The 23,193-nt window shown below is 40.0% G+C and overlaps 1 protein-coding gene and 2 pseudogenes across 3 annotated transcripts in view; 1 reads left to right on the forward strand and 2 right to left on the reverse strand.

The window, feature by feature from the left end:
* Positions 1-23,193, forward strand: part of KCTD1 (potassium channel tetramerization domain containing 1) — an 85,922-nt gene that overhangs the window by 21,697 nt on the left and 41,032 nt on the right. For all 3 annotated transcript variants that reach the window (XR_005648907.1, XM_039844011.1, XM_039844010.1), the window contains exon 2: positions 22,017-22,195. Coding sequence is in view for 2 of the 3 variants with exons in the window: in XM_039844010.1 (XP_039699944.1) it covers positions 22,017-22,195 (179 nt within the window). In the remaining variant the exon portion in view is untranslated. The remainder of the gene's footprint in view (positions 1-22,016; positions 22,196-23,193) is intronic.
* LOC120590612 (uncharacterized) lies at positions 2,423-2,541 on the reverse strand (annotated as a pseudogene).
* LOC120590945 (uncharacterized) lies at positions 14,242-14,360 on the reverse strand (annotated as a pseudogene).

The raw sequence follows: 23,193 nt of genomic DNA on the forward strand, positions 1-23,193 counted from the left end.
GTCCTGAAGGTCATGAACTGAGGCTAGGAGGTTCCTCATGTGTGTAAGAGGCTCTCTCCCTCCTCTGGGTGCTAGAAATGTCAAGGAAGGGCTGCTTCCTTGCTGGTCTCTTCTCTCATTCAACTCACAGTTTAATGCATCCTTGGGTGATTGTTTTCCATCCTGAAGAGAATAGTGTTAATGACTGGCCCTTTTCCTTCAGGACTATAAGCTGAAGGCCCCTGCCCTGAGGAACAGGGTTTAGAGATATCGAAATAATTTCCACATCTCTCAACTACTGTTTAATAAACGCCTACCATAGGTGCTATAGTAGGTGTGTGTAGGCTCTGGAAATAGCAGCGATCCACCAAACCAGCTAGGGCCCTGCCCTCTCGGAGCTTATTTTCTAGGAGGTGTGAGATGGACAAAAAGAGGTAACAGTGAGAAAACATGATATAGTAGTAAGTGTTCTATAGAAAATGGAAACGAGGGGACATGACAGGTGGTTATGGGAGAGTGGGGCTGCTGAGATGGGGCCTTGGGGAAAGGAATCTCAGAGGCATAAAGGGACCTGCCCTGGGAAGAACATTCAAAACAGAGCAAACAGCTTATGCAAAAATTTTAGAAAGTCTTTGGGAAATACCAAGTTAGTTCAATCTAACTGTGGGATGAAAAGGAGGGGAATGAGGTGGAATAGTGTGTTGCACATCACTAGAGGTGATGGGGAGTTACGAATACTGGCTTACACAGAGCAATTGTGTTACAGAAGTCAGCCCGCAAATAAGCAGATTGCAAAGTGGACCAGAGCACATGTGTCGTTGCATTTTCGTGTGAGACCTGAGGCAGGTTACATAATCTAAACACAGTTGACTTATGAGGTAGCCATACTAGCAGCCCTGCCTCGTGGGGGTGGAGGAGGAGGGTATCTGCACCACCCTTAGCACCAGGCCTGGCACACTGAAGCACACAGTGAAGGTTAGCTGGCAGTCTCTTCCTCTTAACCTGGAAGGCCTTCTGGAAAGCCCTTCCTGGTAGAGAGAGTTGCACGTGAGAAATAAGCCAAGATTGTGAAAGTTGGTGTTTGGATAATAATGTTCTTTGCCAGACTCATCAAAGGAAGGCTCTGGAGACTGGTGGCTGGGATTGGCCAGGTTTTCTAGGAGAGATTTTTTTTGGAGAAATGATCTCTTGATATTCAGCATTCTTTCCAGAGGATCTTTTGGGTGGAGTTCATCCAGGCAGTACATATAAACAGTGAGATCAAGGCGTTTTGTTAGAGGAGGAATAAAAGTTGTTGCTCTAACAAATAACTCCAGAAGAGCACATGTGGTTTTGTACCTGTAGGTTTTTTTAAAATATAAAAATATTTTATAATTTAACACAGTACATGTTAACATTTAACACAAATAATCTTACTTCCTACTTCTGACTCCCAGCTCCCCATTTTCCTCCCTAGAGACAACCACTTGTACATTTTCTTAGGAATTCTTATGGATTCAGATATTTAACGTGCATATTCAAATGTATTACATGTATCCCATACGATTTTTGAAAGGTAGAGCTTTCTTAAAAGTGTGTGTGTATGGCAGCTGCTCAAACATTTGGAAAGGCTAGGACGACATAGGAAGAAGGTGGAATCATGTCATGGGGATATTGATTCCTGAGCATGTGTGAACTTGAGGGCTCATAAATAATACAAATGATTACCAAGGGAAAAATAAAAATCATATGTGCAGTTAAATGGAGCTAATTCTAGCTGCAAAGACAATGTTTTAGAAATACAACAAAACCTAGAATGTTTTCGTTTTTTATACTCTAAGGGAATCTTTGGTGTCTTTTTTTCCTCTCTCATCAAAGCCTGAAAATAATGAGGGAAGCCTGTGGGTGTCTTCACCGTGGCACCCTCAGCAGGCAAATGTGGATGAGTAAGGGTGGACGTGGTCTGGGCATTTTCCTCAGTGACAAGCAGACCCCACTGCTGGACAGCAGGCAGTTTGCACAGGTGAGATCCAGCATCCTAATCCAGCTGTTGGGGTGAGTGTTCACCTCAAAGCAGGCTCCTAGGTGCATCTCCTAATAGGGCAGCAGCAGGACACCCGGGGTGGGGGACCAGGCAGTAAGGGGCCTCAGGGCGTTTGCATTAGAAGCCACAGAGGTAACAGTTGAGACGCTCCCAAGTTAACACCTCCCTACCCCAGACCTTTGTGTCCAGTGCCATTCCTGAAGCCCTCCAGTTGTGTTTGGTCAAGGTGTTCCTGGACTGCAGAGTCCAGACTATTCTCTGCTTGGAGCCACACGTGTCTTAGCTGGGTTTTCTAGTGAGGGCGCTCAGATCCCAGATGGCACCAGCCAGAGCTCGACCACCTAAACCTTAATCCTAATTCCACAAATTGTGTTTTCCAATCTGTTGGAAGCTTTTCTTTTCTTTATTGTTATTTTTTAAAGCCTACAGCACCTAGTAGTCCTAGGTGGGTTCCCATCCAAGTACTAACCAGGCCTGACCCTGCTTAGCTTTCGAGATCAGACGAGATGGGGCACGTTCAGGGTGGCATGGCTGTAGACAAGGAAGCTTTTCTTATGTGAGCAAAGAAGAGTAAGTAGTTCGTTAAGGGAGCCTCCCCAACACTTTTTCTAAACTCAAAAACTGTTAAATAGTAAAATTTTCACAAAACCACACAAGGCTTACCATGGGTTTACAGTTTTTTCGATTTTGATATCATGTATATTATCTAATTTCTCTTGCAACAACCCTTTGAAATAGTATGCATCGATTATTATGCACATTTCATAGGTGCAGAAATGGAGTCTTGTAATAGTCAATTTCCATGGCAAGTTCAAAGAGAAAATAAGTCATTGTGCACAGTTGACTTTTCCCAAAGTAAATGAGGGGAACACTGGTCCTATAGTAATAGGCATCTATAAACATAAGGTTCCTGGGTCTGGTAAGTTTGGGGAACAATGCCATCATCTTGGGAACCCTGTATAAAAAAACCTGTTTAATTCTGTTTCCCAAATTAGCTTGCCATCTTCCCCATCTGGTAATATCTATCAGTACTTCTTATAATATTTTGGAAAACACAAGTCTGCAACATCACCAGGAAAAATATAATTTTTACTAACTTTAAAAAATGTATCTTTATAAAAGTTAATTGGTACTATTTAAAATAATTTTAACTCTAATAATTTTATCTCTAATAATTTAGAAGCTACAAAAGTTACCCACATGGCTGTCAGCCACCAATACCTTAGAATTCATGGAGCAGCATACGGACGCCATGGGAGATTCTTGAAATCTACTGTAGGGCTCATCTTCTTACTGGCTTTGTGACTTGGCCAACTTACTTAACTTCTGTCAGCCTCAGTTTATCTGGAAATGGTTTTATATTAATCTTACTCTATGGTTATTGCAGAGATTAAATGAGTTGACTCAAGTAAAGCACTTGCCACAGTCCCTGGTGTATAGTAAATGCTCAGAAAATCTAACCTTTATTATTCATGGGCTCCAAGCAGGTTTGCTGTTCAGCAGAGTCTGGTGGATTCTTGTCTCTGGGATAGATGCCATCTAGATTTGATTACACTTGAGAAAATTACAGTTGGTTAAAGTGTCCAATCCTAATGTAACCAGAAAAAAAAATGCACCCTATTATATTAGTTTCTCAGGGTTGCCATAACAACATACCACAGACCAAGTACCACTGTCTTAAACAGCTTAAACCACAGACATTTATTGTTTCACAGCTACAGAGGACAGAAGTCAAGGTGTCGGCAGCGTTGGTTCCTTCTGAGAGCTGTGAGGGTGAATCTATTCCAGGCCTCTCTTCTAGCTTCTGGTGGTTTGCTGGCAATCTTTGGCATTCTTTGGCTTGTAGTCACATCACCCTGATCTCTGCCTTCACATTCATGTGTCGTTCTCCCTGTGTGCCTGTCTGTGTCCAAGTTTCCCCTCTTTCTAAGGGGAAACCAGTCATATCTGAATAGGGCCCACCCTACTCCAGTATGACCTCATCTTAATCACATCTGCAAGGACCCTATTTCCAAATAAGGCCGCATTCTGAAGTACTGGGGGTTAGGACTTTAACATATGAATATTTGGGGGACACAGTTCAACCCACATAGCAATGTAGTAGGTCAATCCCAATAAGAGAATGCAAGAGACAAGAGATTTGGTTAAACATCCAATTGGGAAATTTTGTGCTTGCTTTTTTTTTTTCCTTAGAACTTTTTTTCAATCACCTTTATGCAAAAAAATGCATCCATTTTAAGTGTATAGTTCAGTGAATTTTGACAAATGTATATACCTATGTAACCATCACTCCAATCAAGATATAGGTCAGTTCCATCCTAAAAGTTTTCTCCTGTCCCTCTCCAGTCAGCTCCTCCCTCTGTGTCCCAGCCCCTAGACGATCACCGGGCTTCCTCCTGCCACTGTAGATGAGTTGTGGTTGTACCTTTTCTGGCATGTCACATAAATGAAATGGTAATTTTTTATACATATATATTCTTTGCCTTTTTTTTTTTTTTTTTTTGCCTCTGTCTGCTTTTAAAGTGAACCATTAATTAATCCACAGGAATCTCGTAAAGTTTTTAGTAAGAAAAACCCAGAATAGAATTCTATAGCTAGATGGAGCATAATTTTGATAGATTATTTAAAATATATATTATTTCCTCACTATGCCTGTGGTCCTATATTAGATACCTAATACCCTCATTAATTTCTCAGATCAGCCTTGTGAAGCAAATATATTTTCCGCATGTTTAAAAGAGGCAGTTTTTTAGGGCATTTTTTTTTTGTCTTTGATTACTACTATCTGGAAAATGGGCTTAATTGAAGAAAGTTGAATGTTTGCTAAGATTAGAGCTTCATAATATTGGAATACGCCTGTAATGGCATTTTTAGTGAAATGTCACAAGGTCATCATAAAGACTAAATGAGATCATGCATGTCAAGTGTTGAGTATAGTTAGTGCTCAGCACACAATGAGAGCCTTCATAATGCTACTTGTCATTACTGTTATTAGTGGACTCAGTGGCTGTCAGAGCTGGAGCCCCTCTGTGAAAATCTAGGCCGGAGCTCTTCACCCTTCAGAGACCTGGACAGTCCACCCTCTTCCCGAGAGAGGAGGGCCTGGCAGAGGGCGGTAGTCCTCTCCTGCTCCCTAACCTCCTCCCTCAGCAGCATGCCTTTTTATGCTTTTCATCTGCTACTAAGTTATAAGCTTTTCCTGAAAAGAAAAGATTCCACATGAACACATGTAAGCATCCCCTGGAGGAGGTCTTCCTTTCTCATTCTTTGACAGGATGAGGTGTAGTGACTTCAGGTACCTGGCATGTACAGGAGCACTCGAACCCAGCTCTTCAGGCTTCTAGCCTTTAGGAGATTAAAACAGAGGAGACGCCAGTCCAACATGGATGTTCTAGTGTCATCCAGTTCAAAGCAGGGACTGTTCTTCCCCACCTCAGTATTTCTAGTGCCAGCCAGGCTGAAGTAAACATTTATAGGTATAAGTTGAAAGTTGATCATTTTACAACTTCTTATTTAGGACATAGTAAACATTATAGAACCAAACTATGGAATTGGCGAGCACCATTTTTTAGCAGCTATTTTAGTTTGGGTGTCTTTTAGTTCCAATTTGTCATATTTTCCTCATTCCATACCCTTCATATCTCTTTGGTAATATGTGTGAATGAAGGTCAACTAGCGTGTGTTTTGACATCTACCTCAAATGAAATCTTCAAATTATCTTCATGTAAATCTTGAAGAGGTAGTAATTTCAGCGTAAGTAGCAATTAAAAAGCAAAAATTGTACTTAATAACCTCTACAAGGGTACCTGAGGTTTTCTATTGTGGAGTCTTAACAAATACTATTCGTCATTAATAATTTGGGTGGGATATCATCTGACTTCCATTTAGTTTTACAAGGCTGCACAGAATTCCAGGTCTGTCTGGGGAGATGGCAGAGAGAAAATCACTGGGCACACGCATGTGTTGAAACCATGCTCACCAGGTGCTTTTCAGCTGTGGGCGCTGAGCAGGCCTTTGAGTCTCCCTGAGCCTCAGTTTCCTTTTTTGGGGAAACAATCATGAACAAGCTCTTTTCCAGCCCTGAGTTAATTTGCTAGTTATTATCAAAATGTTAATACGCAAATTCTGTTTTAGAGCTGTTAACTCAAATATAATCCTGTTTTAACGGGATTAACATTAATTTAGTTAAGTGTATTGTCAGATTTGACATTGAGGACATATTCATGCTAATTAGAATAGGTACAGTGAATAGGCTCCTGCTAGAGCTGTCTCATTAAAACTGAATTGAATTGATTTTGATGCTTTCTTACAGATTTTTAAATTAAGAGTAACAAATGGCAATTGGCTTGGAGTATATAGACTTTTACCACCGTCCTTCTCCACAATTATTTTTGTATTTCAAGTATGCTAATTTCTTACCTCCTCCTATCACCTTCTTTATTACCATCTAGCTAAATTATATTAGTGCAACTGAAGATAGCTTTAGAGAAAGAAGTGGTAATCACGACTTAATTTAAGATTTTAATTTCCGTATACTAACTACATGAAACAGGATATCAAGTACATTATTAGCAGGTAAAACAATTCCAGCGATGGAATTTATTTTGAGTCTTAGTTAATATAAATGGTTGAGTGAATATTAATACTTTGGTCACCTTTTCCAAATGGTGATAAACAGACCAGAAAGTTAAGTGCCATTGGTATTACCTTTATCTGATTACCTTTTTGTTTAGGATTTCTATTAGAAGGCCAGTGCCTTTTCAGGTGTAAAAATTTACAATGTCTTTTTGTTTCAACAAAACACTTTTCCATAAAATACTAGACTGACTTAGAAAAAAGTAGTTAATATTTTAGCACAGGGGTCCCCAACCCCCGAGCCATGGACCGGTACTGGTCCATGGCCTATTAGGAACCAGGACGCATGGCAGAAAGTGAGCAGTGGATAGGAGAATGAAGCTTCGTCTGTATCTGCAGCCACTCCCTTGCGCTAGCATCTCCGCCTCAGCTCCACCTCAGACCATCAGGCATTAGATTCTCATAGGAGCACCGGTCCCTGGTGCCAAAAAGGTTAGAGACCACAGTTTTAGCCTCATTCGCGTACCAGAATCTCATCTTTTGCATATTTGTCACACATAAGAACTACAGAAAAGAGGGATGTTGTGAGGGCACTTGCAGTCACATGGGAATTCTCTAAGCAGTGACTAAGGCCATCACTGGAGTTAGGACTTTCTGAAGGTGTTTAAAAATACTACTTGTGTGATTTAACATAACTGTGAAAGTCTGGCAAATTCACTAACTGTCTTCATGGAGATAGAAGTTGTACTTAAACAGACTTGATAATAAAGGAAAAGCAGGAAAAAATGAATTTAGTGCTTATTATTCTCGGTGGTTAATAATATCAAAAGTTCATTGATACGCATTATGTATATCAGGTAATACTTGTAAAGTTTTAGTTTCTGGGTACAGTTGTTCCTCAGAGGACCTGTGTGGTTACCCAAATCTGTGGATGCTCAAGTTCCTAATGTAAAATGACATAGAACAATGCATATAATCGGCCCTCAGCATCTGCGAATTCCCAACCATGGATTGAAAATACAGTTTCCAGTCCACAGTTGGTTGAATTCGTGGATGCAAAACCCGTGGATTGGAGGGGCAAACTTGTTTGTATCATTCTGCCCGCTATGTGGTATAAGATAAGCTGGGATTTCACAGCAAGTTCAGAACCAATGAAAAATGGAAAATAAAGAATAAGAATGGTTGTATAAGCGACATTTGTATAGACTGGTATTTTGTAAGTATCCATTAAAAATAATCATTAAAATCTTTAAAATAATTATCATTTGTAAAATCTTTAAAACCATCATTAAAAATTAAAAATAATAGTTTCCTTCTTTTTAGTTTTTTTCTATTGCAGGCACTAGATAAATGCTTTTTATAACTTTCTACTTTTTTTTTTAACATGAATTACTGATTTTTCACAATAATCATAAAAGGCATTATCATCCTCTTAAAGATGGAGAAACTGAGGCACAGAGCAGTTAAGTCACACAGCAAGCACGTGGTAGCACTATGATCGAAGGCCAGCACTATGGCTCTGGAGCTCGTGATTCTAGCCTGCCTCTGTATAACAGTGCTAATGTGTTAGTAATATTTTTCCAAATAGAATTAATAAAGAGTAGCTGTCAGTTTAGAAGATTATACCATAAAATATTTTATTTCATTTAAAAACGTTATTACCTTTATTACAGAATAAACATCCACCTAAGTGATTCGTAACATTTCTCATAGTCAAGTGTTTAAATAATGTGCAGCTAATATTGCTATATTACGTTACATGAAGTACTCTCTGCCTGTTTCAGCCCCAGGTTAGTTTTTGGTTTCCCCTTCTGCTCCTGTTCCCTACAGTAAAGTGAATCTAATGCCTTATATGGTTATTGGAGAGAAGGGAAGGAAGTCTGTGTGAAGGAAGGTGAAAGACAGGGCTGTGGTGCACCCACCTTTTCCATTCTCTTCTGGAATTTGATTAAATAATATGACAGTGTTTATTAGTGCCTACTAAATGCCAGGCTCTGTGCCAGAGACTGGGGCTACAGTGAACAAAACACAGTTCCCGTCCTCACAGAGCCTGCAGTCTGATTGATTTCCAAGGGTGGTTCTGAGTACACTTCATTTGTGAAAACACTTCGTTCTGGATTGGGGCTTGGTGGAGTTTGTCCCTCTCGTGCTGACCAGCCCCTCCCCACCTGCCCCAATCTCTCCCTCAGAGCTGCAGGGATCGAGTCAGCCCCAGAGGGCTGGTTGGCTGCCGCCTTGTCAGTTTTTAAAACCTCAGCAATACCAACACTCCTAATGCCCAGCTTCTCAGGGTGTGGACTGCAAACCCCAGAGGCTCCTCAGCGAGCCTGGCACTGCTTAGTTCCTCACAGCATGGGTGTTTTTACTGTGCAGTATGACAGTGTCAGGCTTCTGTCTTGGAAAGTATTAGGCGTTTACTTTATTTCCACAAAATCCCTTTCACTTCACTAGAGTTTAATTTTTCCTTAATTGACATTTGTGCCTATTAATGCCATGGGATTGTGGGCTTTGATTTTTCTTTATTTTACGGGTGGGATGGGTCGGTAACAAATCAAATGACATTTGAGGGCCACTGCCCTAAGGGAAAAATCACTGAGATCATTTACTGGAAAGAGATCAGAGCACTCAATTATAGAGCCTTATAGACTTGCTTTGTCACCATCAGTACTGTTTATTCATTTTCTACTGTGTGCAAAAATTTAAAAAGTATTTTATTAAGTACTGTGGGGGGCTGATAGGAAAAATAACTGAGTATTGCTTACCTCCTGATTTCATTGTGATTGTATCTGTAGGCTTTCAATTGATGCCTATGATCTTCCATTCTACAGGCTAGAACCATTTATCTGTGAGCTCATTTATTGGCAAACTTTCCATCCGGGTCAAGGATCTACATGGTTCTCTAAAAATTAGGTTTCAGCCCTGCGATCTTCAGAAGGAAGCATTACATAGAGGGAATCATTTGGATTTGTTGTTACGAAGATTGTAGCAAATTGCGAGATCTGGAGAACCCTTTAAACCCTCCTCCAAACCTCCCTCACAGCTACCAACTTAGAGGGGTCAAGTAAGATCCTACTATGGGAAAAGAAGAGGAGCTACGGGCAAGACAACAGGCATTTGAAACAGATCTCCTGAGTAGATAAGTAGGCAGGTGGTTGGAAAGTAAGGAGTAAAACTAGTCAGATCCACCCCACACACTTTTCTCCCTGTCTCTCTTTTTGTCTCTCTTGTGTTTTCCTTTCTATCAATTTTTCTTCCTGTCTCCCTCCCACATCACTGGCCTCTTCTCACTTCCTGCCCCACTTCCGTTCCTTTTCATCTTCTCATTTCTTCTTGGCCTCTTTTCTTGGGCTGTTTTCTGTCCATTTCCTGTTTCTCTAACAGCGACTGCTTTTATCCTTAGACAAAATTTTGTTACCCACCTCATCCTGCCTCCCCCACCATTGTCATGGCATTATATACCGTGTCTTGTGGTTAAATAACCATCTAATAAAATTAAGCTGGGGCTTTTAAGAATACCAAAGACTTTCTGCTGCACATTTTGCTTCCTGGAGCGGAAATGCTCCAGTGCAATGCTGTCTGCTGCCACGGGCAAATGAAAGGCCGGTTTTCAGAGTGATCCAAGTCTAGTGGGTCAGACTCTCCCTGATTGCTGCAGACTGAGACAGCACATTTGAGACAGGAGAATGTATGCTTAGATCCTGGATATTTTCCTTCTCACTTTAAATCAACTAACTTTTTTGACCTTAGGCAATTAATCTAAATATTCCTGCCTCAATTCTCCTTCTTTGCAAAAGACAGTATTGGTCTTGCCCTCCTCTCTCTCTGGACCTTTTAAAAAGGTTATGAGTTATGATTGTTTATAAGGTCTTTGGCATTCTGGGATCTCATAAATAACTACTTTGTATGCATAAGGCACAGTGTAAATTCCAGGTATGACTTTTTTTCTAATGCATTTCCATTTTTGTACCACATTTTCCTCGTCACTCAGGTTGATCTTTAAAAAGTTAGTTGGTTTTTTCACTTGTTGGTATTTATTTTAAGGGACTTCTCCAAGAACACAGATGTCTCCTTTACAGTGTGAAATTTGTGAAGAATAGCTCATTGCAATAAAATATCAAAGAGGACGATTGCCTTGCTGCTGTCTTTACTGCTCATTCATTCGCCTTCTTCCTAATCTGTGCTTTCAATGCAACTTCTCCCCCATCTGGTCCTAAGCAGGAAGTTTCATCAATCAATGCCCTCTCTAAAATATCTTGAGAAACAAGTCTACTGTGCTCATACCAGAGCCAGCAATTCAGCTGTAGGCACTGTTGGGCCTCCCAGGGTCACTGGCCACAGTTGACTGCTGACAGACCCGGCTTTGGCCATGTCACAAGGAGCAGAGCCAAAGTAGCCCATTGATTCATCTCACTCCACTTTTATTTAACACCAGTTCAAATGGTAATAATATAATTCAAATGGGAATAATGTAACTAAGAACCAGGATGACCCAAACAGCCAGAAGAAAACCAGTCTGCATCTGTGAGGGTAAATATCCCACCAAACACCAGATTTCATCGAGGAGAGGCATTTTTGGCAACCACTAGACCTCTGGCATGCCTCTCAACACGACGCACCACCCACTGGTGGTGGTATGTAAACACTGGGACTCCTTCCCTCAGTTGGCCTAATTGGTCGTTTCTCAATGTCTTTTTGAAAAGATGACACTGATTCTGCTTACAGGAGATTCTTAGTTTCTTAAAAATCATCCGTTTTGTATCACTAAAACAGTTTTTTCTTCTCTTTTGTAAGGGAATCTGAAGTGAGCTGCTTGTGGACCTCTCTAGTATTTTAGAACAATACAAGATATAAATAAATAAACAATCTTCCAATAAAATGGTACTAAGTAAAGAATCTCTCTGAAGAGGGCATTCGGCTCATTAGGCACCATATTTTATTGGCCATTTCCTCTTGTCAGTGAAGGCTAATAAAAAGCAGTAGTGATTAAAATTTAATCTTCCTATAATCAGCCAGAGAAAATGCTATGATTGTTAAGAAATCTCTGTGTTGGCTTTTTTTTCTTTTTCTTGCACTCATACTCTTGGAATGCCTTTCATTTCATGACCAAGTTCTCCTTTCAAAGGAATTTAAAATTCCAATTTGAACATTCTAAAATGCTAGCTTTCTTAATACATTTGAATCTCTTAAGGTTTACACTTTTTAAAATGACAAAATTGTAAAAAAATCAGAACTATAAAAGCATTATAGGCCAACTGATTTAACTGCATGTATTATAAGTGGGAAAACTTGAAGTGAGAGATGAAGTAATTTGCCAGGGCCACATAACTAACTCATCAGTGACATGGCCCAGGCTAAAACTTGGATCTCTTCTTTCTCACATCCTTGGGAAAACATTTCTGAATTTAGAAACCTCGATCGATGTCAGCACCGTGAGAAGCACTGCAACTAGTTTCCTCTTTAAAAGGTAATTGGGTCAGAGTTAGGAGTATGATCCTTGTAATGTGGAATTCCCAAATATAGGTATGTCTTACTTAAAAATAACATGCTCTGGATCCATAAAACCAAGAATGGTGCCGTCCTGGCTGTACCAAAGTGTTGTTTGTCCCCAGAGTGATTCATTTAAGACTGTAAAGAAGTCGTTTTGAGAGCATTTAAAGCATAATGGATTAAAATTTTTTTAAGTTACATGGAGATCTCTTGTCATCAGGAATTCCCTGTGTGTATGGCTAATTCTCAAATTAGACTCAACTCCCTGAATAGTTTACTTCCGCAGTGCCCAGCCCAGCACCAAATACAGTAGCCAGCCAATATTTTTTAAATGAATGAACAAGAGAGCAAATGAACTTTTTGAACATAGCTACCATGTAGAGTCAGCTAGTATATTTACAAACCTGTTTATTTCAATTTTTTTTATTTTTTATACAAAAGGGTCAAGCTGATAGGCGTCTAAATATTCTAAGAGGAGGTTCCCAGGGGCTCAATTAAGGCTAGAAGGAATTTAGCTGTTGACACTGCTAGACAAGGAATTTTTATGACCACATCCAAGAAGTCAATAAGTCAAGTTTATTGTCTATTTAGAGGCAGATGTGTCCTGTAGTTAACATCTAGGACTAGCAGTTAGAGGAGTAAATAAAATACCACTTCTCTGTGGTGGAGAAATAAAGAGTCGGTGGTGGGGGGAAGAGTCCTGAGCCAGCTGGCTTCTGCCTTCTGCGTGACCGCTGACCATCCTTCTAACCCACCAGCCAGTTGAGTTCATCTCAGAAGTGGAAGAATGTAGATGGATCAAGGCAAATCTCTCCCTTCTCTCATGAAAGCTAGAGCATGAATAGCCTAGTAATAGAGAGTGGTAACCTTATCCTGGTACGCAATGGCTAGTGTGTAACTATCACAGTAAATTCATTACTAGATAATTATAGGCTGAGCCACTTGACCTCAGAGTCAACTTCCTTCTCTGTGAAATGGTGATAATACTTAACATTGTGCAGAGGTTTCTGGTTTCAAACTGGAAGGCCCTCTAAGAACCGTAGATGCTGCTTCATTGCCAACCTTCGCTGCTGTGTGCGTCTTCCTTCCAAGAGAGTGCGTGCAGAACACTGGCTTCTGGAAACAGAGGAGGGGTGCATGTACAGCTTTTATCATCTTGCTCTTGTTGTATTTTAGATCTGAGAATGGAAGGGACTTGGAGAAGGAGACAGATGACTCCATCCTAACAGTGTAGAAACCATAGGCCCCTGCCCCTTTCTTTCAGTATCGAACTGAATAGACTTCTGTGCCCGCTAAATATGAGCTTGCTATTCCCTGAGGCCCACATAATTTTCTGTTCCACACATTTTCTCCCTGGCAAGAAAAGGGGAGAGAAGCATTGTCCCTAAGTTCAGTTCCATTTCTGTATTTCTTCATTCAATCCTTCATTTAAAAATTTCCCAAAAATCCTGATTATGAAAGTAAAATATAGAAGCATGCCAGGTATATGCTAATTGATTTAATGGGGTAATAAGTTTTTCCTTTTTAAAATGTTTGAATTTCAAAAGTAATATTCAGCACAGAAGAATAAAAACAAAACTAAACTTTACCTGTAACATCATCACCCAATCCTGGCCCTATTAATATTTTGGTGCATTTAATTCCAGAATTTTTTATTGTGCATACTCATACTTTTGCAAAAACGGCCTTTCCCTATAGAACTGTTACAGAGCTACTTTCACTGTTTTAATATCTTAAAAGTTAGTAACATATATAGTTGAGAGTGTGTATTTAAAAATACTTTGTGATGTTTTATGTACATTTAAAAATATCCAAGAAATCGAATTTAAAAATTAATCTAGCTATGAAAAACAGCAAAATTCTATCAAAATGTTCTTTTTTCAAGTTTATCTTTTTCAAGTTTCACAGGGAAAAAAGCGAGAAATTTTGGCAAATAGTCATTCTTTTCATGGCCCCCAGCTTGAGAAGCTAATAAGGGAGCTTCTCAGATACATATTTCATTATGGAAAAAAAAAAAGGCATGTTGCGAGCCCTCACTCCATATCTGGCAGAGATGGTGCATTGAAATAAACAGTAATAAGAAGAATAACATTTTGCTATTTCAGGTTAGCAAATAATTGCAGATTAACACAGTTGCTAGTCATTTTGAAACAATTTTGAAGACTCCTATTTATTTTTTTAAACAGCTCCTGGTCTTCCTAGGTGGTCTCCCATCCAAGTACTAACCAGGCTTGACCCTGCTTAGCTTCTGAGATCAGACAAGATCAGGCACGTTCAGGCTGGCATGGCCATAGACCGACGACTCCTATTTTTGATTTGTGTTTTTTTAAGCTGCGAGATTAAGATTTTGATCTGATAAATCAGTACAGCTCAAGTGCCATTTCATATTCTGAACCTGCTATGACGATTTCATTCTCTACTTCCTTTTATGCACTTTGTTCAAAACACATAACTAACATCTTGTTATACTCTGTCCTGTTTTCTTTTTGTCTGTACTCCACAATGTAATACTTCGTCAGTGTAAAACGCTGTCTTTCTCACCCATGGATCTTACCTCCTCAACTACTTTAAAAGTTGTCTGAACTGCTCACTAGATCCGTAAAAGTCTCTTCTGTTTTATATCTGGTTTACTGGTTTGTCAAATTTCACTTGCAGAAGGAAAGCAACTCCCTTTGTCCTTTGTGCCATGCACTGTGTTGTATGCCTTCACAAACATGTCTTGCCCGCTGCCGGCTCTACCTCTGTAAGGTGGGAAGATTCATCCCTGTCTTAAAAATGAGGAAACTGGAATCTGACAGGTTTGGTAACTTCTCAAAGACAACTCCAAGACTGAGCCTGAGCTCAAACCATATCTTCAGATTCCAAAAAACCCTTCTATACCCTTTGGATGTTCTGCATAGGTGGCTTTTCCAGCTATATAAAGTTTTGAAAGTTGTCCTACCTTTAAAAAAATGTGTGTGTGTGTGTTGTTTTTTTGGTTTTTTGGGTTTTTTTTTTACTATTATCAGGCAAAAAAATCTTTCTTCAATATGTTATGTAGTTTCCAATCTAAGTTAGTCTGGGGTTTTATTTTAGAATGACAGAATTTTGGATGATTTTTGTATGGGCTAGGAAACCAATGACCACCCTTGTTACGAATGTATGTATTCAGAGTAAGTAGGTTCTGTGAGTTTAAAGGGGGCTCTTGTAAATAAAGTGAATGGAAGATTTGATATCAGAAGACTTTTTATTCTCATTCACTGTTGCCTTCAGAGATCAGTAGAAACTGTTCTCTAAAAAATCATATATACAGTACTCATCAATTTTGAAGCACTGCTGGGCCTTTAAAAAAATGCGTGAAATTAAAAGATTTTTTTTTTCTCTTTTCAGGGTCATTCTGCTATTTAAAGTCAATAGAGACCATAGAGTTTGACATATGGTAGGAGCCCAATAAATATTACTTGAATGAAGAAACAAATGAAACCTCTTATAAAATACATTGACATTGTGGTTGAGTCTCATTATACGATTAAGTAACTATGGTCAGTAAAGTGATATTTTTCTACAAGGACCATTAATTTGAGTCCAATAGGATTGTGTCAGTCCTAAAATAACACTCCCAAAGCAACCACAAATTACCATTCTAAGAAGTAGGATCCTTGCCTAAGATACGTTGATTATAGTTTGCCTGTCCTAAATGGTTGGCCGTGTACCAGAAAATATAATTAATCGGAACACTCAATTCTCCAGGCATTCTAGATAATATAGATGCTACTTGAGTACGAGAGAGGAGGAGAGGGAGGAAGAAAGACATGTATTTTAAACCCAGGTTGAAATGTGTGGAAAAGTTATGATTTGTATTAAATTTTTTTACTGCTCTGCTGAATGATATGAATTATGATATCAAATAATATAGATAAGTATTTTACTATTGACATGCTTTTCTGGAAATATCCCTAAGAAACTTGTTTCTTTTCCCAGTGAAAGAAGTAATATGAAGTTCAACTTGATCGTGAAACATGACATAAGACAGGGGCATACGTTCTCAACAAATAAAGTCATTAAAACTTTAAGTTTAAACTTCAGCTTATTTGTTCACGGCAGTGCCCCTGGGGCTCCTGTCTGAGCAGCACACGGCTAGGTTAGATTTAGGAGGCAAATTTTTCATTAGCTTCTTTTGAAAGATGCCTGGAGTCAAATCCCTTGCAGGATTCTCCCACCAAAAAAATCCTTGCCGCTCCGTTAGGTAGGTGAGATGGATGATTAAGTTACAAGGAGGCCGCAGACTGAAAGCAACTGGGAAATGGGAATTTTAAAAGCAAACTAATCAACATGCCTGGAAAATCCATCCAGGATAGAAGTAGGAGAAGGAAGAAGTAGAAATAAAATTTCAGACAGCTGTTTCGTGTCAAGAGTATTTTAGTCAGGTTTAGTGAATCCTATGAGAGGAAATAATAAACATCTTTTTGGCTTTTAAAAAAGGCAACTTTTAATGCAAATTTAAATGAGTATCTTCACAGTAAAGTGTTTTGATTGGAGGAGTTTTTTCCAGGATTATTTTTGGTTTATGTTCCTTTTCAGTAGAACTTAGAAAAAAGTGAATAAATCTTAGGCATCCATATGGATACAACTGTGTAACCACCCAGATCAAAATTTAGAATTTTTCTAGCTCTCCAGAAGGTTCCTTCTTACCCCTTCCCAGTCAGTATCCACCACAGGTGGCCAGTGTTCTGAGCTTTGTCATCACAGATTCATTTTGCTGTCTGTAACTTCACGTGAATGGAATCATACAGAATGTGTTTCTGTCTGGCGCCTGTTCCAGCACTCCCTCTGTGAGATCGTAGATATTGTGTGTGCAACATCATTCTTTTTCCTCACTGCGTAGCCATTCATTTCTTTTATTTTCATAAAATTAGCAAAGGAAGAGAAATAGTGTTAGAAGGGGAGAGGGAAATGCATGTGTTGAGGGGTCATAAACCATTTGTATTCAGTTCTAAAATACCACTGCTTCTTTTCCACATGAGTGATAATTTCATGTTTGTCATGATTTGGGCTTCATTGTATTCCCAAAAACTCAAGGAAAGGTTACTGTGCTGTTTAATATGATAGCCACTAGCTGCATGGGGCTAAATTAAATTTAAATTTAAATTATTTAAATTAAGATTAAACATTCAGTTCCTCAGTTACACTAACCACACTTCAAATGTTCAGATAGCTACATGTGGCTATGGGTTACCGTACCGAATGGTACAGATATGGAAGGTTTTTCCATTGCAGAAAGTTCTATTGGACAATGCTATTTAGAAAGCTAGCTGTTAGTTCCCTTACTCTTTCTCTTTTCTAGACATAAGAATATTTTGATGGGTTTTATTTATTTTTTTCATCGTAAATTAACATTTATAGCTGATTCTTGAACAATGCCGGGGTTAGGGGCGCTGACCCATATGCGGTCAAAAATCCTAGTATAACTTTAGATGTCCTCGAAACTTAAGTTGTCCCTCAGAATCCACAGCGGTAGGGGAGTGGTTCCAGGACTCCCACAGATACTAAAACTTGAGGCTGTTCAGGTCCGCTCTATAAAATGGTGCAGATCAGTGTATTCAGTGGGCCCTCTGCATCCGCGCACTCCCAGCCACTGACAGAAAACAGTACAGGTATTTATTGAGGAAAATCTGCACATAAGTGGAACCACATAGTCCAAACCCATGTTGTTCAAAGATCAACTGTAATTCTGTGATTCTCAGACCATGATGTTACAAGCTTTTGTTAGGGAACAAAGCATTAGCCCTTCATCGTGGGAAAAAACAAATGGGAGAAGACTCACAATATGCTGAACATTTAATTTCTGGAATGTACCTTACGCTCTCCCACTTTGGAGACTTCGCAGTACTGCTCAGAACCCTCCTTCCCAGCATCCCACTGTGTGTGGACTTCTCATCTGTCAGATCTCAGCTCAGACTGTCTCCAGGGAGCATTCCCCATCTCTCCTCCCTGCCCTGCCCTCAAGCCTGGGTTATGAGTCTCCTCAATTAAGTTACCATGGTAACCTGGCCTTCCCCTGCCTGGGAGTAGTTGCTTGTTTTCTGGCTTCTCCCTCCCACTGAACAGCAAGCCTGGTAAGGCCAAGGACCAGTCTGTCGTATTCGCTATTGTATATCATCCCCTGTGCCAAATCGCCCCCCGCCACCCCGCCCCGGTACAGTGCCTGGTACTTATAAGCTGTTCATAAGTAATGTAGAAGGAAAGAACAAGGGGCTGCACAAGAGAGGGGCCGTAACTGAGTGCTTCGTGTTAGGGCAGGTCCCTCTCCCCTGGGCGAGGAGTCTGTTCCAGAAGGGGTTTTATCAGAGACAGCTTTCTGCCTGGCCACCTTTCAGAATACACATCAGTGGTCTGAGCTGTTTCTTCAGTAGTGATGACGGCACATGTAAGACATTTAAACCCCCATTCTGGTTAAAGTTTATGGTTTTCATTTAATCAAAAGTAATATTGAAAGACTGAGATGATGGTGGGCAAGTGATTCAAGAGAAGGAGAGATGGTAGAGTTGAAGAATGGTGATAATATGATAGAAATTCTGCGTCTATCAGCAGGCAGCTGTCCTTGGCATGATGGGCCAAGTCTCAGCAAGCCAAATGACCTCACAGGGAGGCAGCCGTGGAAAGGAAAGGTATTCCATCAGAATAGGTAACAGGAATCCCAACTCAAACGTACTTTAAAAATAAATTTATTTGGCCAAGTTACAGGAAATCTGTAACTAGAGATAGGAGGCTCAGAGTCGGTTGATCCTGTGTCTCAAACATGTCAGTGAGAACCCAGGTTCTTTCCGGCTCTCAGTTGGCCATTCTGAGTGTTGGCCTTGTCCTCAGGCTGGTAGAGAAGTGGCTTCTGCAGGGACAGGCATCCCATCTGGGACCTCAGTGTCTAGATGAGCAAGGGAAAATGTTAGCCCCAGTCACAGGTGAGGGGAAGGATTTGCCACAACTGTATTAGATGAGGCATCTGGAGTCCATGTATCAGATACTGACTGAGGCAGCCACAAGTCCCAAGACCTCCCAGCCCCAAATATCCTCCTTCAACCCCAAATATCCTCCTTCAACCCCAGCCTGTAGATTTTAAAAGTGCTTTCAGCCTGCACCAATACAGAAAATACTGAGTGAAAACACTTTACTCCATTAGCTAATACCAGTTCATGTCTTAGATGTGATCTTAACTAAGGGGACACATACAGAACAGGAAAGCTTCCTCTATGGAAAGAGAGTCTAGGAGAAGAGCTAGGAGGGCTCACCAGAGACCATTTCTAATACTTCACAGTCCTACTAGAGTCAGCCTGAGCCATCATGAAACTGAATTGTCCTTGCCGTTAAGGATTAATACCGCCCCTCACCCCAACCCCAGCTGAAGAAGAAACACTGGTTTAATTTTTAAATTTAGCAATCTCCATACATTTATGATTTACCATGTAAATGGTATGTATTCTGAGAAATCTGGAATCCTTCAACCAATCAGTTATGCTTTTTTTTTCTCCTTCTAGGTAGACTTCGCAGTGTTAGTGCTGTGCTGAATGAGGTCACAGTCTAACTACAGTATTAACCCTGCAAATCTGTTCATTTTTGCCCGAGCACCCTCAGGCAGGATATAGAATGTGTCCAATTGAAAAACTATTACAGACACTGCAGTGCTGGGCTGGGGTGAATTATAATGGAGGGTGATGTGTATTAGGGGCGTGTGTCTTTAGCCAGGAAATCATTTTCTAAAAGCAAGTCAGGTAGTAAGTATCTCTTAAAAGTAGAGGTTATATGATTGCATTTTCAAAGGAAAAATGTTTTCTGTCATCTAAATTTTAAAATGCTACGTTTAATATTTCAGAACCTTAACTGTTTTAAATTTTTCTTCCAATGTCTTTGGATTTTCATTTTTTTCCCCCTACCAGTACCTCTTTAACTTTTTTCTGTGTTCCAAACATCCTTTTGTGTTTTTTAATACCTGTTTTGCATTGTTAAAAATATATAGGAACATATAAAGAATAATGTAATGATCATCCATGAACCCACCTCTCGATTTCAGAGATAAAACATTAACTCTTCTTCTGTGACTGCTTCTGGGCTCTGTTTAATTCAGCATGGAGAAAAGCACAACACAGATGGTCAGCATTTTGTGAAAAGGCCCAGTAACCACCCCATTCACAGTAGATGCGGGGTTTCAGAAAGCGTGGGCATTCACCGTCTTGCCTGGACATGTGGTTAATGCTAAGTAGTCTAACAGTCGTGCCCCCAGGTAACTCCTAAAGCTGTTTCAGATCATAAAATATATGGTGTTTTGCAAATTTATATTTTATCATGCTGGGTTTTATGCACAAAAATTAGATGACTTCCCCTTTGTAATCTCCATCAAAGGCATTTTTCAAAATCCCTTTATTATGCCTCATCACTGACTTTGGCACATATTGTTTGCATGTTTGAAAACAATCTCTGGCTAAATTATAAATCTGAGCGTATACTTGTGGTATTCAGAATTCAGATATAAATGTTATTTTAGCTTATTCCTCAATCGTAGACTCTAAATATTTGACGCCTTTATTGAGTGCTGGAGACCTGACTTTACTTGTCTGTGGTTTGGGCTTTATAAGCATTCTACCATGTTTGGATAGTATTTGAAATATTTATGTTGTATCCATAGAAAGGATGTAATATTTCATTTTCTCAAGAGTACAGTTTCTTCCACATGTTCTTGCTGCCACCATGTGATATCCTCCTTCTGCTGTTTGCTCACCTTGCACCTTTGCCTGTGGGACTAAACATTGTGCATTGACATCTGCCTCAGCTCCTCCTTGGGCACTTGGTTTCTTCAAGAAGTCCAGCATACAGAAGAGCAGCTTGCACATACCTATCACTGGAGGGTACATACTTGTCTGCGGGGGACACCTAAAACTGCAGATAGTACCAAACCCTATACACTATGGTTTTTTTTTCCTATACACATGGAGCTATGATAAAGTTTAAACTACTCTCATTCTTTGGGGCCATTATTAAGTAAACTAGGGTTACTTGAACATAAGCACAGCCATACCATGACACTTGATCGGATAACTGAGACCGACTGATAAAGTGACTAAGGGTGGGGAGGGTCTGCAGTGTGGATACACTAGACAAAGTGGGTACACTGCAATGGAACGGGATGGTGAGAGATTTCGTCATGCTACTCAGAATGGCGTACAATTTAAAACTTACAAACTGTTTATTTCTGGAATTTTCTATTTAATATCGTTGGACCACAGTTGACTGTGGGTAATTGGAACCTTGGAAAGGGTCTACTATACACTCTTTTCAGAGCATCTCCGGATCCATAGTCTTAAAGGGAGAGAAACGGGGAACAAATGGGTAAAATGTGGATGGATTTTGTTTTTTAATCTGTCGACTGATAAACTTATGGTATCAGTCGTGGTTGCTTTGAGTATGTGAGCTGATGGCTAGACCAGTCGTGCCCTCTTTTTCCTGATTTGAAAAATAAAACTTGAAAGAAACATTTTGCAGAACACAAATGCTAAAAAGTCTGTTTCAGCCACATCGCAATAAGGAAGTTTCCAAAGGCAAGGATAAAGCATTCGTGTTTTATTTAGATGTGTATCGTTTCAGGTATTGATTACCTTTTCCTTTGGAATGAACGGCGCTTCTCCACATGCCATTTTCCACTTGTTAAATGGGAGAATTCTTTAGTAGAATTTGTCACAATGCTCAGGAAGATTTGAAATGAGTTCAGATTCTTGATTTTGAACATGGGAAGTTTTCCTTTTCTTTGTCACGGAATTTGTCTTTCTAACATTCTTTATAACAAAAGTGAGAGCTTGCTGATTTTCCAGATTTTATTGCCAAACAAATGTCAGCTCTCATCACTGGCTTATTCTTTACGATGTATGTGTTTCCTTTCTCTCCAATGAAAAAAGAAAACATGTCTAACTTGCTTATCTCTCTGTAGGACAGTCGACCCAATATGTCAAGACCTCTGATCACTAGATCTCCTGCATCTCCACTGAACAACCAAGGCATTCCTACTCCAGCACAACTCACAAAATCCAATGCGCCCGTCCACATTGATGTGGGCGGCCACATGTACACCAGCAGCCTGGCCACCCTCACCAAATACCCTGAATCAAGGTAATCCAAAAAACAGCAACGTCACACTCAGAAGTGCATGTATTTGATGATCTAACTGTTTTTCCTTTGACCAGCTTAGCAGCTTGGCCCCACCAGGGCCGGGGTTAGGACTTGAAAGCGCCATGCGGGCCACCCGCCTACCAAGGCTGCTCTTGGATGTGCTGTAAACCTTCTGCGAGTCAGGGCTTGACCCACAGCTTAGTCACGTACACATAAAAATGTCACGTGAGAATGGAGTTCTGTGATATTTTACTCTGCAAAGATCTTCATATTTTTTTTAGTGTAGTATAAAAAGGACAATGATTTCTATCCTGAACCTTTCTTCTGTCCTCTTCTAAAACACATTTGCTTATGAGTTCTTAGAATTTTGTGGGAGATCCCTTGGCCCACCAACATGTGAACTAGAGAGGAAAAAAAAAAGAGAGGCTTATCAGTGGGACAGTATATTTAGAACAGTATGCAAAAATCCAGGAAGCAAAGATAGACTCGTTTAAAAAAAAGAAGGCAGTGAAACTTATGAGCATTCAAGGCAGATAAGTAAATATAGAAACTGTACGAAGAGGGGGAGTGGTTTACAAATAGGCAGTGTACACGATGCTTATGAAATATCCCTCCCAGGCCCCCACCTACCAGTTTCCAAAGAAGTTCCAAGGGAGCGATTTATCTTGCTCTCTGGGACAATCTCTGGCTCTTTCAGGAGTTCAGGGCTTTGCCCACATCCTATAAGGGAGTTTATCTTCACCAGCTCTGCTGGTGGGTAGGGGAGAAGGCATGAGCTCACATGGCCTGATGTCAGGAAAAAGCGTGTTTCTTGTCACATGAAATGGAAACACACCACTTGGGCTTCAGAAGGGCACCAGTTGCATCTTCAAGACCCTCTTATGAAGTGACAGCATACAGCCTATGTAGATAGCACTAACATAAGAACCACTGTCATCTTGATAACTGCATGAAGACTGGTTTTTTGCTTTTGTTAATCTCACTCTACTACCTGATAT

Source organism: Pteropus medius, unplaced genomic scaffold (genome assembly GCF_902729225.1).
Source record: "Pteropus medius unplaced genomic scaffold, Ma_sr-lr_union100, whole genome shotgun sequence".
NCBI lineage: Eukaryota > Metazoa > Chordata > Mammalia > Chiroptera > Pteropodidae > Pteropus > Pteropus medius.